Below are 14550 nucleotides of genomic sequence, written 5' to 3'. Positions count from 1 at the left end.
GCTGTGTTATATACTACGTGGCTGTGCTATATACTACGTAGCTGTGCTATATACTACGTGGCTGTGTTGTATACTACATGGCTGTGTTATATACTACGTGGGCAGTGTTATATACTACGTGACCTGTGCTATATACTACGTGAGCTGTGTTATATACTGCGTGGGCTGTGTTATATACTGCGTGGGCTGTGTTATATACTGCCCGGGCTGTGTTATATGCTGCACGGGCTGTGTTATATACTATGTGGCCTGTGTTATATAGTACATGGGCTGTGCTATATATTACGTGGGCTGTGTTATGTACTACGTGGCTGTGTTATATACTACGTGGTTGTGTGTGTTATATACTACATGGGCTGTGTTATACACTATGTGGCTGTGTTATATACTACGTGGCTGTGTTATATACTACGTGGCTGTGCTATATACTACGTAGCTGTGCTATATACTACGTGGCTGTGTTGTATACTACATGGCTGTGTTATATACTACGTGGGCAGTGTTATATACTACGTGGCCTGTGCTATATATTACGTGAGCTGTGTTATATACTGCGTGGGCTGTGTTATATACTGCCCGGGCTGTGTTATATGCTGCACGGGCTGTGTTATATACTATGTGGCCTGTGTTATATAGTACGTGGGCTGTGCTATATATTACGTGGGCTGTGTTATGTGCTACGTGGCTGTGTTATATACTACGTGGCTGTGTGTGTTATATACTACATGGGCTGTGTTATACACTACGTGGCTGTGTTATATACTACGTGGCTGTGTTATATACTACGTGGCTGTGCTATATACTACATGGCTGTGCTATATACTACGTGGCTGTGTTGTATACTACGTGGCTGTGTTATATACTATGTGGCTGTCTGTTTTATATAGTACATGGGCTGTGTTATATACTACGTGGCTGTGTTATATACTACGTGGCTGTGCTATATACTACGTGGCTGTGCTAAGTGCGACGTACATACATACATTTATATTCTAGAATACCCGATGCATTAGAATCGGGCCACCATCTAGTATCACATAACAACGAGGAGGCGCTTTGCACACTTGCTGTCATGTGCCAACTAGAGTGTCAGCCTTGTCTGTAGTGTTCCATTCACTGACATAGAGGATACTAATTGCCACTTGGCTGCAAGTCTGACTGCACTGGAACCAGTAGAAATGAATGCAAATGGATTGCTAATAGCGGCACACCATGCAGCTGCTATGGGGCCCCTGAGTCAGGCCCCATTGCCTGCCCCATGTCAGTGAAGCTGCAGCGGAGCAGTGGGTGACTGGAGGCAAGAGTCGGCTGCAGTGGCTAGTGCCTGTGCCCGCTGTTACAGAGAAATTCATACTCACTGCTCCCCACACCCATAGTCCCTCCCACCGCTATGCACTGAAGTCGCCTCCCAGAGATGGGTTGGACTATAGGAGTGGAGAGCAGTGAATATTAATTTCACTTTAATAGCGGGCACAGTAGCCTCAGCTGCAAGCTTCCTGCTGCTGGGCAATCACATGTGCCCACTACTAAAGGGAATGAATATTCACTGCTCTGCACGCCCATGAATACGGTATATATCAGTGAGCGAGTCAGTACATGGTGGCCATAATACTGTAGGACTGAATTATCATCTATGGGTGCTTGCATTATATTCTATGGGGGGGCTGAATTATATTCTATGTGGGGGTTGCATTATACTGTATGAGGTCAGAATTATATTGTATGTGGGGACTGCATTATACTCTATGGAGGACTATGGGAAGTGTATTATACTCTATGGAGGACTACGGGGAGTGTATTATACTTTATGGAGGACTATGGGGAGTGTATTATACTCTATGGAGGACTCTGGGGAGTGTATTATACTCTATGGAGGACTCTTGGGAGTGTATTATACTCTATGGGGAGTGTATTATAGTCTATGGAGGACTATGGGGAGTGTATTATACTCTATGGAGGACTATGGTGAGTGTATTATACTCTATGGAGGATTATGGGGAGTGTATTAGACTCTGGATGACTCTGGGGAGTGTATTATACTATATGGAGGACTATGGCGAGTGTATTATACTATATGGAGGACTATGGGGAGTCTATTATATTATATGGAGGACTATGGTGAGTGTATTATACTATGTGGAGGACTAGGGGGAGTATATTATACTATATGGAAGACTATGGGGGTGCACTATACTATATGGAGGACTATGGGGGTGTATTATACTATATGGAGGACTAGAGGGATTGCAAAATTCAGGATAATCATCAAGTAATTGGATTGGTTATGCCGGAACAAAAATCATTGTTCTCATCAGCACATCGCCCAGTGAAAACTGCAGATATGCTGCTAAGATGATTTATTTACTAGTAATCATTCTGTCCCCATCATTATTCCTCAGCCAGTGTAAAGAGGCTGGGAAACAAGTGGCGAATGACTTTAATGTTGTTGAGCACACTCGTTTAGTGGCCTGAAATCAGCGCATGTAGCTACAACCAAAATGTTTCTGTGTGATGTGCAATATGTTAGTATTTGGGGCCCCATTTTAAACTTTTGCCTAGGGCCCCACTTTGCCTAAAACCGGCCCTGACTGTATGTAATCTGTCTATTCTATCCTGTCGGGCCCTATGTGTGGCAGATGAATTGCCGACTTTTCATCTATCGCGTGGTGTGAGTCAGAAAGGCATGCAGGCATCTTCTCCATACTGTTACCATTTAGTTTTATCTGTTTTCCATCCATTTCAGCTTTTTTCTCATGCCCTCAGACCTGTTTGATGGGTCCAGTAGAAAAATATTCGGCTTTCCTATTGCCTTACATTGCATTCGTTATTAGATACTAATACATGGATATTAGAAACTATTCATGCTGATTTTTCCGAATCCGAATATTTACTATTTGCTCATCACTAGTAATAATATCTCTCCAAGATACGCCACTTCCTGAGCTGGTGTGCGAGTATGGTGGCCTGTGGGAGATACAAACCCAATGCATTTCAGAACAATGGTATTTTCTTTCATCAAAGTATTATGTACACAGCTATTTGACTCCATCTGTGACAGACTAATTCATGCACATTAGGATATTACCTTTTTTGTAAGGCATAAACTCTATATGTTTTACATGATACTTTTTCGTATATTTTTTTAATTATATGTAATGGCTCCATTTATCTTGGCCTACCGAGAAGACTATAGATGATGGAGTTATCTCTCCAATGTCCCTTGAGTTTGCAGGAAACAATATTCATTTCCGAAACCTGTAGTAAGTGCAGCGCTTATATTTGGCACTAGTACTGTTATATGTATACTATATGAAAGTATTGTTTAGGTGCTTTGAGGTGGAATTATTCTAAAACCATTTTTCAACCCAAATATATTTCCAACAAAATGTCTTGACCAAAGGACCAGACAATTTTCACGATGAAGGAAGGTGAAAAAGGCACTTGATGAAAAACAAAACCATGAATACCAAAAATTATTTTACTATTTTACTATGAATACAGTATTCTGCTTCCTTATTTAGTCATCCTATAAATCCCACTGGCCTATTTAAATAATTATTAAAATGGTTCATTAATAGAAATAGACTTGTTCCTTCATCCTACAGTATATTTCGTTTTTCATAAATGTTTCATCCTGATAATGTTTAGCAAACTTCAGTCCTCTCCAAACATCCTAAAACAAAGTTATTCCTTCTCATGTGAACTTCTAGTAAATGATTGAAGAGACGTTCAGTCTGAACCAGGAGGAAAGTGTAAAGGTGCAGCCATATCTTCATTTCATGTGACCAATGGCTCCTATAAATCAGGGGAAATGACAAGACGAGAACACAAATTGAATAGGTTGGTAATTCTGCATTGAGAATTCTATGCTGGCAAAGACCAGCATGTTTTCATAGGCAGCTACTGTAATCCCAAATTTACCTAATTAATAGCAGCTCACACATATGCATAGTGGTGAATCCATCTTGCAATGAACCCTGAGCCAATTTCCATCCTTGTGTTTGCTAACCCAGGTTATTGCTACCCAATAGCAAAGGCCTGGGGCACTACCTCCATGAGTATGACAGCAGCCATGTGGTATTACGAGTAACTACTGAAACCCCAAAGAGCATGAGATCTGTAAGGGGGAACTATTTGTGACAACCTGGCAGCAATTAGGGCTTACAAGAACAGACTTTGTGCAAGCTCCTCCCTTTAGCAGGTCCCAGATGTACCCTGCCCTTCACTGTTTAGTCACCACATGGGTATCTGCATTTACAATTGGGACCCCTGGGTTGCATCCACAGAGTAGCTGCTAGCTGATGAAGCGAGCTGGAAGAGATGGGAAGATTAGCTCAATCAAAAACAGAGAAGACAGGTACTCAATAAAATTAGGAAACAGGGAAAAGGTCAGGAAGATAGCGGAGATCAGAATAAAGTGGACGGAGTCAGAATCATCAAGCGCACGGCTACAGGTTCATCAATGGATATCAAATAGCAGGGTAACACAGGGGAATGAAACCAGGGTCAGTTTACAATCATAACGTCACCTCCCACCAACATGCCATTATTATAAGTAGGATGTGGTACTGCCCCACTGCTGATTACTCTTACTTAGCTGCTGGACCCCATTCTGTCTGACTGTGTAGCACTGCAGGTCCTATCCAGACCACTATCTCTGGCTGTGGAGAGCATGCCCTGCACGGAGCTTTTGGTCGTGATGTCTTCTCATTCACCAGCTCCACCTGCAGAATAAATAGCGGCACCTGATGAAGCAGACGTTGTTGAAACAAGCCCAGGTAGGGATGGGACATAAACAAGGATAGCATTTCCAGCAGAGTCCGATCCATGTATTTTAGGTAGACAGGGCTTCTTACATAGGGTGGAATGGCTACTTACAGACTGCATGAAAATTAAAAAAGAAGTAGTAATATACATGGTGTCTTCAAAATAATTCATTTAGTGGCCATAAACCTAGTGCTTCACAAAGTGACCCTAGTGGGAATGCAAATGCAATTAAAAGGGATGTGTGTTTTAAAGGGTAGCAGAGGCACTTAAGCCCCTCTTTAAATCTGCCATTGCCCCTCACCATTAAAAGGAATCTGTCACCAGCTTTTTACTACCCTGAGAACAGCATGATGTAGGGTCAGAGACCCTAATTCCAGCGATGTATGTTTTAATTGGCCACTTGCTGTAGTTTTGATCAGTTCCCTGAAAGTTCAGCTCTATATTACCCAATCCACACTACTAATTGGCAGCTTTCTGTGTACAGTACGCATCGGCAGAGAGCTGCCAATCAGTGGAGGGGGCGGGGTTATACAGAGCTCATGAAAATATTGGACTACATGACAGCAGGTTTACTAGTCCTCTAGTGAGAATCTCCTGCTAATAAAACATTGATTTATCCAAACTACCACAAGCAGCCCAGTAAGTGTCACATCACTGGAATCAGGGTCTCTGTCTCTACTTTATACTGATCTCAGATTATGAGGCAAAAACCTGGTGACAGATTCCCTTTAAGGTGAATAAGGGGTATAGAAGTTTGTCACCACCATTTTTAAAGCATGCTAACTAGTGAAGTCATTAAATGTTTCATTTTTCTATTTATTACTTGACATTTTCATCATGTTCAGCAACCGCTCTCAGTAGCAGACATGGAATAAGTCAGATGAGAGCTGTGCAAGCAGCTTTTTGATCAATAAATTGTGGTGTGTATAGCAGTGACCTTCAATACAGCACCTTTCTGGTCTGAACAAGCACCAGAGACTGGATGTCTAATGAAGTCACGGGAACAAATGCCATCATTTAACATGTCATTTTCTTAATGAAAGACAGTCTTTCATGTACTAGACCCTCTGTTATTATTGAAGACCTGCAGTAATTTCATGGTGGCTAGTATGAGGTTTATTATTATTTATTGCAACAAGGAATTGTACAGCCAGTGGTCAGGTCCCGGCTGTCTATGCCCTGGTATAAATATCTGAAATATTTTTTATTAATGATTTCTGTCTTCCTCAAGTATATAAACTGGAATCAAAGAGCACTAGTCTGGGTATACAATGGAGGAAGCAGTAGTTTTTCTGCGTGTATTGGTCCTGGTAATCATGTGGTCAGTGGAATAGCTGTCGTGATGTAGGTGCTTGGTCTGATTGTGACGTGACCAAGGTATTTTTCTTGGATATCTATGGCACCAACAGTTCAAGGGAAAATATGGTTTGTGTAATGCAGATAAGTTATGGTAAAGAAAAAAATAATAAATGTAAAACATTATTTATTAATTAAAATGATTGAAAAACCTGAATAACTACCCCCCAAATGATATTAGAAGCTCCAATTCTCCATAGTATGTCATTCATAGATATTTGTATTAGACAATGTACCAGTTATGCAGGAAGTAAGTCTGGTTCATTTATCACTGGTGCGTGAGTTATTTCATTTACCTGTGGACTGACCTCTGTGTTGCCATCGGGTATTCTGAGTTGTTCCTGCATGGCGGATTGCTTGCTTGTCTTGCGACATGGTCTGACCTTTGTATGTAATTCTGATCTCTGAAACCTGAACTGACATCCCCAAAACAGGCATCTAGAACCCCATATCTGCTCCTGCACTCCTAGATCTCGCCAGAACCTTGGAACCTGTATCCTGAATCTTGAAACCCATAGTCTTGTTTTTTCAGGGAAGAGACCTTTGATACGTACACCTGTGAACTTACTGCGCCAGCATCTTGAACCCTGAGGCTGTTGCTATATCTCTGCATTCATTATGTATTGCGAACCCTGAATTAGTCTGAACTTAGGAACCTTATGGGCTTGCTTTTGCAGGGAGGAGGCCATTGAAGTCAAAGCCATAGCTTGTTTTTTCAGCAACAAAACACAACTGAATGGGCCCCTAACTTATGTAACCATGTTTATGGCTATGGAGGTGCACCATAATTATACATTGGGTACATTGAGCACTTCAGCAGATAACAATGCTGTCCCTGATTAAAATCACTATACATGACTAAGTGTCTGTTTGGTGGTAGATGTCACGACTCCTGGGGGTACTGCTGCGGGGAGAGCTGTGCACCGCAGCAAGGGAGCTGAGAGCAGAGCGGCGGGGAACTCACCGGGTAGCAAACGGGACCTGAACCACATGACAGGGTAGGAGGTGGTCGAGGACGGCGCCAGACGCCGGGGTGCAGGGAAGACGATATACACTGGAGAGTAGTTAAACGTGCCAAGATCAAAACCAGGAGGTAACCAAGGGGTGAGGCGGAGGGATAGTCAGAAAGGGAGCCAAAAGTCAGAAATCCAGAAGAACAAACAAGCAGAGTAAAGCACGGAGAGCAAAGCAAGCAAATGCAAACCGAGCACACACTCAAGGGGTCAGGCACACAGACTAAACGAAAGTATAGCTGTCAGGGAATCCTAGTCTGGAGTGTGTATAAATACCCCTCCCAGATCCAAAGTGAGGCCAGCAATATTAACCCTGAGAGAGCAGGACATGAACCATGTCCTATATCAGGACAGTGCCCCCCTCTTAACGGGGGTCCATTGGACCCCCAGGCTTCTCAGGGTATCTGGCATGAAAAGCCCGCACCAGTCTATCAGCATGCACCGAAATGGCCGGAACCCAAGATTGATCCTCAAGGGAATATCCCTTCCAATGTATTAGGTACTGAAGCCTTCGGCGCACTAAGTGTGAATCAATGATGCACCCTACCTCATACTCCAGCTGACCCTCTACCAACACTGGTGGAACATTGGATGAAGAATCTTCTCTAACTGTCGCCACAGGTTTTAATAGGGACATGTAGAAGACATTAGATATTTTGAAGGAGGAGTGCAACTGTAATCTATAGGCCACTGGGTTGATCATCTCCACAATCTTGTATTGACCTATAAACATGGGGCCCCGCTTCATAGAGGGTATCTTAAGCTTGATGTTACGGGTGGACAACCACACCTTCTCCCCCACTGCCAACACCGGAGCTGACCCCTCCTGTCTGCAAATCATTTGTACCTTTTCTGGGCTTTAGAGATATTCCCCTGAACCTCCCTCCAAAGGGTTCTAAAATGCTGTACCATGGCCTCAGCACCAGGACAACCTGAATCCATGCCGGAAAATTCCCCAAACTGCGGGATAAATCCATAATTGACCTGAAAGGAAGACTTTCCAGTAGACTCATTAATAGGACAGTTGAACGCAAATTCTGCCATGGGTAATACCTCACACCAGTCTTCCTGTCTGGATGAGGTCAGGCATCTCAGAATTTGCTCCAACGACTGATTCGTGCGATCAGTCTATCCGTTAGATAAGCAGAGGAGAATGATAACGTGACCCCCAACTTCTTACAGAACGCTCTCCAAAACATGGCCACAAATTGCACACCCCTGTCTGACACCACATTCACCGGTACTGAAGGCAACAGAACTATGTGCTGTATAAATAAATGGGCCAAGGTTTCAGCAGTCGGCAACCCGGGTAATGGTACAAATTGGGCTTGTTTAGAAAATCTATCAACCACCATCCATACCACTGAGTTGCCCTTGGAAGGAGGAAGATTTGTGATAAAGTCCATAGACAGATGTTTCCATGGCTTACCTAGAATTGGCAAAGGCATCAATTCCCCGGCCAGCTGAACAGGAGAGGTTTTAGAGCGAGCACATACCCCACAAGTATTCACAAACTTTTTGATATCAGCAACCATAGAGGGCCACCAAAAACCTCTATCCACTGCCCCCCGGGTGGCTACAATCCCAGTGTGTGCCCTTAACACAGCATCATGAAACTCCTGCAGGAGTGTGAGACGGAAATGTTTGGGTACAAACAATTTACCGGGGGTTAATTCCTGGGAGCTTGTGCTTCCAGAATCTCTCTCTGTAACTCAGATGAGACTTCTGCCACAACCACTCCCAGTTGAAGAATGGAGGAAGGAGGTTCTGGAGGGGACACAGAATCAAAACTTCAGGATAAGGCATCTACCTTCACATTTTTAGACCCTGGTCGGAACGTAATGGTAAAGTGAAATCGAGAAAAAAAAGTGCCCACCGAGCCTGTCTGAGGGTCAATCTCTTAGCGTACTCGATATAGGCCAAATTTTTATGATCAGTGATAACCGTAATGGGATGACCGGCCCCTTCCAAAAAATGCCTCCATTCTTCGAAGGCCAATTTAACCGCCAACAATTCCCTGTTGTCAATGTCATAATTTCTCTTGGCCGAAGATAATTTATTAGAGAAAAAGGCACAGGGTTTGGGGTTAGTGAGAGTGGGAGGGCCCTGTGATAACACTGCCCTCACCCCTACCTCAGAAGCGTCAACCTCTACAATGAAAGGTCTCAACGTATCGGGTTGTATTAACACAGGGGCTGAAGTAAAACATTTCTTCAAAGTCAGAAAGGAATTTTTTACAGCCACGGACCCATTTTTTACATCCGCCCCTTTGAGAGTGAGGTCCATTAAGGGTTTCACCACCTGCGAAAACCCTTTAATGAACTTCCTATAGAAGTTAGCAAAGCCCAGGAATCACTGCAACCCCTTTAGTGAAGTATATCGTGGCACTACTGTGTTGGTGCACAAGATAGGTTCCCCAAACCAGTAGACATAAATAAAGTAAAGAAACTTGGCACTCAACTTGGTTGTGTTGGTAATATTGAATATGCTTTTTTATTTCAAATAGCAGTCCCAATATAATAAACGTTTCGGTCTGCCATAGACCTTCTTCAGTAAACTAAGTTGAAAATACATAACAAAATTCTCAATCATTGTACAATGACAAGATATAATGAAAATACAAAAAGTAACAAAAACAAGGGAAAGCTAACAAGATAAATCTAGTAACAATTTAGTGAATTGTGAGGGGTCAGAGGGCAGGAGAGGTAAGGGAAGGTAAATAATTTTATAACATACCCGACTGCTCAAGAGATAGGTGTGAGAGGTGTCTCTGGATATGGCGTAGATCCTTGTATATGGGAATACTTGTGGACCATAAAGGGGACAAAAATGGTCGCCCTGTGATATTAAGAAGTATATCCTATCATTAGGTGTACAGTGTTGATGACATGAGCATTATAACAAGTGTGTATACTGACCAGATTTAGTTTAAAGGGTAGTGTTGTTTATAGGTTGTAGATTTCCAATATGGTATAGCGTGGCTGTAAAATAATATAATAACTGTTACTAATGCCTAATACAGAGAGGGTAGAGCACATTGTGCTAATAAGGTACTGAGCCATACGAAAAAACCTCTCACCTGTTGGCAGTAACAATGTGTAGATAATATGCGGCAGGATTGTACAACTCTTTTGGGTAAAATAGGATACGGTAGCCTGTTGTTTATAGAAAATATAAATCAGTGTCATTGCTGTAGTGCAGATTCTAAGAAAACAACAATGTGGGTCTTACCCAGTGGGTGAAGGCTTTACCATATATAGTGCATATATTATAGCCACAGGAAGATGTAAGCGTCTATGGAATAACAACAGGAGTGATAGAATCAGTAGTACTGCAAGTATGAATCAAATTGTCACTATAGAAAAGAGAGCTATGTCATGGCTCACCTATAACGCTGCAATCCCAAGTACCATGTGGAATTGGAGTGGGACGTACCATAAAGGGAGCGTGCCTGTAGTGCAAATGATACAATCGTAAGGACAAGTGCCCATAACGCCTGAGTCCTAGTAAGTAGAGGCTTACCCATATGTTAGGAGTTGTATCGCCACACAACGCGGTGTCCGCCGCTAGTTGCTGGCATTGTGCAGGAAGGGTACATATAAATAGACACGGGGCGGGATTCGGCATATGGCCGTGACCGGAAGTGCGTCACGATGTGTGACGCTAACTTCCGGTAATCTCTGGAGCGCTTGATTGTCATGGTAACTGACAACAAGAGCGATCAGCTGATCCCTGCATGCGGAGCATGCGAAAATAGGGGAAAAGGACGTAGTGGGGCAGAATGTCAATTGCGGAAGTATCTCCCTGGATGTGACGTGTGCGTACTATGTACTGAAGCCGATCCTGTAGTCAGGGAAACGGTCACATGTCACAACAAAAGCGGTCACATGAGTGCTGTGTACACTGAAGGCCAGTATGTAATAGCTATTGAGCACATAATGAACAGACAAATTATGAAAATACTGTATTCCTAAGGAGACAAAATAATAGCAGTTGGGTAGGGAGAGGAGGAAGGAAGAATCCAAGGGTAAGGAGTAGTGTTGAGCATTCCGATACTGCAAGTATCGGGTATCGGCCGATACACTTGCTGTATCGGAATTCCGATACCGAGATCCGATATTTTTGTGATATCGGGTATCGGTATCGAAACAACATTAATGTAAAAATGTGTAAAAGAGAGAATTAAAATAAAAAATATTGCTATACTCACCTCTCCGACGCAGCCTGCACCTTACCGAGGGAAGCGGCAGCGTTCTTTGTTTAAAATTCGCGCTTTTCTTTCCTTTACGTGAGTCCCGGCTTGTGATTGGTTGCGTGCCGCCCATGTGACCGGGACGCAACCAATCACAGCAAGCCGTGACGTAATTTCAGGTCCTTCAGGATTTTAAAATTACGTTCCGGCGTTGTGATTGGTTGTGTCGCAGTCACATGGGCGACGCAACCAATCACAGCAAGCCGTGACGTAATTTCAGGTCCTTAAGGATTTTAAAATTACGTCCCGGCTTTGTGATTGGTTGCGTCGCAGTCACATGGGAGACGCAACCAATCACAAGCCGTGACGTCACGGGAGGCTGGACATGCGCGCATTTTAAAATGGGCGCGTGTCCAGCCTCCCGTGACGTCCCGGCTTGTGATTGGTTGCGCCGCGATCAACCAATCACAAGCCGGGAGGCTGGACACGCGCGCATTTTAAAATTTTAAAAAGCGCGCGTGTCCAGCCTCCCGTGACGTCACGGCTTGTGATTGGTTAATGGCGGCCATGTTGCCGGGACGCGGACCAATCACAGCAAGCCGTGACGTAATTTCGTCACGGCTTGCTGTGATTGGTCTGCGTCCCGGCAACATGGCCGCCCTGACCAATCACAAGCCGGGACTTCACGTAACCAAGTAAAAGCGCGAATTTTAAACAAACAACGCTGCCGGTTCCCTCGCTGAGGTCCAGGCTGCGTCGGACAGGTGAGTATAGCGATATTTTTTATTTTAATTCTTTCTTTTACACATTTATATGGATCCCAGGGCCTGAAGGAGAGTTTCCTCTCCTTCAGACCCTGGGAACCATCAGGAATACCGTCCGATACTTGAGTCCCATTGACTTGTATTGGTATCGGGTATCGGTATCGGATTGGATCCGATACTTTGCCGGTATCGGCCGATACTTTCCGATACCGATACTTTCAAGTATCGGACGGTATCGCTCAACACTAGTAAGGAGGGATCAGGACGTGACTTGAGTGAAGCGATCAGTATAAACGACTCTGTAGAAAAAGATAAATGCATTAGTAATCTCAAACAGGTAGACAAAATAAGATGCAGGTATACATTCATGGTCGACCCATTATATAAGTTGCTCTATGTATCTGCAAAACTCCAAGATGACTAGATTAATATGTTAATAGGGGATATATAATTAAACTCAGGTAAAAGCTAATGGATCATAATCCCTGTTTAGACCTTTTGGTGCTAAGGTCTGCAACTCATGGATCCAAAAGGCTACCCTTTTCTTAAGGAGATGTATTCTGTTACCCCCCCGTCTTGATACCGGAATATGTTCTTATGTCCCTTAGAGATGAAATGAAATGGGAGTGGCAGCAGCATATTTTTGCAACGAATCGTCGACTTATGTTTAGAGATACGGGATTTGATGGCCTGTGTAGTTTCCCCGATGTAAAGGGGAATACTGATCGCTTCACTCAAGTCACCTCCTGATCCCTCCTTACCCTTGGATTCTCCCTTCCTCCTCTCCCTACCCGACTGCTATTATTTTGTCTCCTTAGGAATACAGTATTTTCATAATTTGTCTGTTCGTTATGTGCTCAATAGCTATTACATACTGGCCTTCAGTGTACACAGCACTCATGTGACCGCTTTTGTTGTGACATGTGACCGTTTCCCTGACTACAGGATCGGCTTCAGTACATAGTACGCACACGTCACATCCAGGGAGATACTTCCGCAATTGACATTCTGCCCCACTACGTCCTTTTCCCCTATTTTCGCATGCTCCGCATGCAGGGATCAGCTGATCGCTCTTGTTGTCAGTTACCATGACAATCAAGCGCTCCAGAGATTACCGGAAGTTAGCGTCACACATCGTGACGCACTTCCGGTCACGGCCATATGCCGAATCCCGCCCCGTGTCTATTTATATGTACCCTTCCTGCACAATGCCAGCAACTAGCGGCGGACACCGCGTTGTGTGGCGATACAACTCCTAACATATGGGTAAGCATCTACTTACTAGGACTCAGGCGTTATGGGCACTTGTCCTTACGATTGTATCATTTGCACTACAGGCACGCTCCCTTTATGGTACGTCCCACTCCAATTCCACATGGTACTTGGGATTGCAGCGTTATAGGTGAGCCATGACATAGCTCTCTTTTCTATAGTGACAATTTGATTCATACTTGCAGTACTACTGATTCTGTCACTCCTGTTGTTATTCCATAGACGCTTACATCTTCCTGTGGCTATAATATATGCACTATATATGGTAAAGCCTTCACCCACTGGGTAAGACCCACATTGTTGTTTTCTTAGAATCTGCACTACAGCAATGACACTGATTTATATTTTCTATAAACAACAGGCTACCGTATCCTATTTTACCCAAAAGAGTTGTACAATCCTGCCGCATATTATCTACACATTGTTACTGCCAACAGGTGAGAGGTTTTTTCGTATGGCTCAGTACCTTATTAGCACAATGTGCTCTACCCTCTCTGTATTAGGCATTAGTAACAGTTATTATATTATTTTACAGCCACGCTATACCATATTGGAAATCTACAACCTATAAACAACACTACCCTTTAAACTAAATCTGGTCAGTATACACACTTGTTATAATGCTCATGTCATCAACACTGTACACCTAATGATAGGATATACTTCTTAATATCACAGGGCGACCATTTTTGTCCCCTTTATGGTCCACAAGTATTCCCATATACAAGGATCTACGCCATATCCAGAGACACCTCTCACACCTATCTCTTGAGCAGTCGGGTATGTTATAAAATTATTTACCTTCCCTTACCTCTCCTACCCTCTGACCCCTCACAATTCACTAAATTGTTACTAGATTTATCTTGTTAGCTTTCCCTTGTTTTTGTTACTTTTTGTATTTTCATTATATCTTGTTATTGTACAATGATTGAGAATTTTGTTATGTATTTTCAACTTAGTTTACTGAAGAAGGTCTATGGCAGACCGAAACGTTTATTATATTGGGACTGCTATTTGAAATAAAAAAGCATATTCAATATTACCAACACAACCAAGTTGAGTGCCAAGTTTCTTTACTTTATTTATGTCTACTGGTTTGGGGAACCTATCTTGTGCACCAACACAGTAGTGCCACGATATACTTCACTATTCATTTTCCCTTACGTGAGCACACTGTCCTAGTATG

General features: G+C 43.2%; 2 protein-coding genes across 2 annotated transcripts; one reads left to right on the top strand and one right to left on the bottom strand.

Moving 5' to 3' along the window:
• Positions 1-10062: 10062 nt before the first annotated feature.
• On the bottom strand, positions 10063-10924 carry LOC143768967 (uncharacterized). The gene is made up of 5 exons (XM_077257575.1): positions 10659-10924; positions 10523-10587; positions 10368-10430; positions 10216-10291; positions 10063-10117 (listed from the first exon to the last, which is right to left on the bottom strand). Exons 1-5 carry the CDS (start codon positions 10761-10763, stop codon positions 10082-10084), a joined length of 345 nt encoding a protein of 114 aa, XP_077113690.1. The 5' UTR covers positions 10764-10924; the 3' UTR covers positions 10063-10081.
• A 2001-nt stretch (positions 10925-12925) lies between these two features.
• On the top strand, positions 12926-13954 carry LOC143768966 (uncharacterized). The gene is made up of 5 exons (XM_077257574.1): positions 12926-13358; positions 13430-13494; positions 13587-13649; positions 13726-13801; positions 13900-13954. The coding sequence occupies exons 1-5, from the start codon at positions 13254-13256 to the stop codon at positions 13933-13935; spliced, it is 345 nt and encodes a 114-aa protein (XP_077113689.1). The 5' UTR covers positions 12926-13253; the 3' UTR covers positions 13936-13954.
• The last annotated feature ends 596 nt before the right edge of the window (positions 13955-14550 follow it).

The sequence above is a fragment of the Ranitomeya variabilis genome, chromosome 4 (assembly GCF_051348905.1).
Source record: "Ranitomeya variabilis isolate aRanVar5 chromosome 4, aRanVar5.hap1, whole genome shotgun sequence".
Lineage (NCBI taxonomy): Eukaryota > Metazoa > Chordata > Amphibia > Anura > Dendrobatidae > Ranitomeya > Ranitomeya variabilis.
Note: the sequence above shows the minus strand (reverse complement) of the source record. Positions and strands in the feature narration are given on the sequence as shown.

What these genes read in the sequence shown, in the direction of transcription:
- LOC143768967 (XM_077257575.1), bottom strand. Translation starts at nt 10,763, where the DNA reads ATGCCGAATCCCGCCCCGTGTCTATTTATATGTACCCTTCCTGCACAA. An exon ending in ATACAACTCCTAACATATGG is followed by an intron (nt 10,588 to 10,658) that starts GTAAGCCTCTAC and finishes TTTGCACTACAG; the next exon opens with GCACGCTCCCTTTATGGTAC. An exon ending in TTGGGATTGCAGCGTTATAG is followed by an intron (nt 10,431 to 10,522) that starts GTGAGCCATGAC and finishes GTTATTCCATAG; the next exon opens with ACGCTTACATCTTCCTGTGG.
- LOC143768966 (XM_077257574.1), top strand. Translation starts at nt 13,254, where the DNA reads ATGCCGAATCCCGCCCCGTGTCTATTTATATGTACCCTTCCTGCACAA. An exon ending in GTAAAGCCTTCACCCACTGG is followed by an intron (nt 13,650 to 13,725) that starts GTAAGACCCACA and finishes TATAAACAACAG; the next exon opens with GCTACCGTATCCTATTTTAC. An exon ending in CACATTGTTACTGCCAACAG is followed by an intron (nt 13,802 to 13,899) that starts GTGAGAGGTTTT and finishes ATTATTTTACAG; the next exon opens with CCACGCTATACCATATTGGA.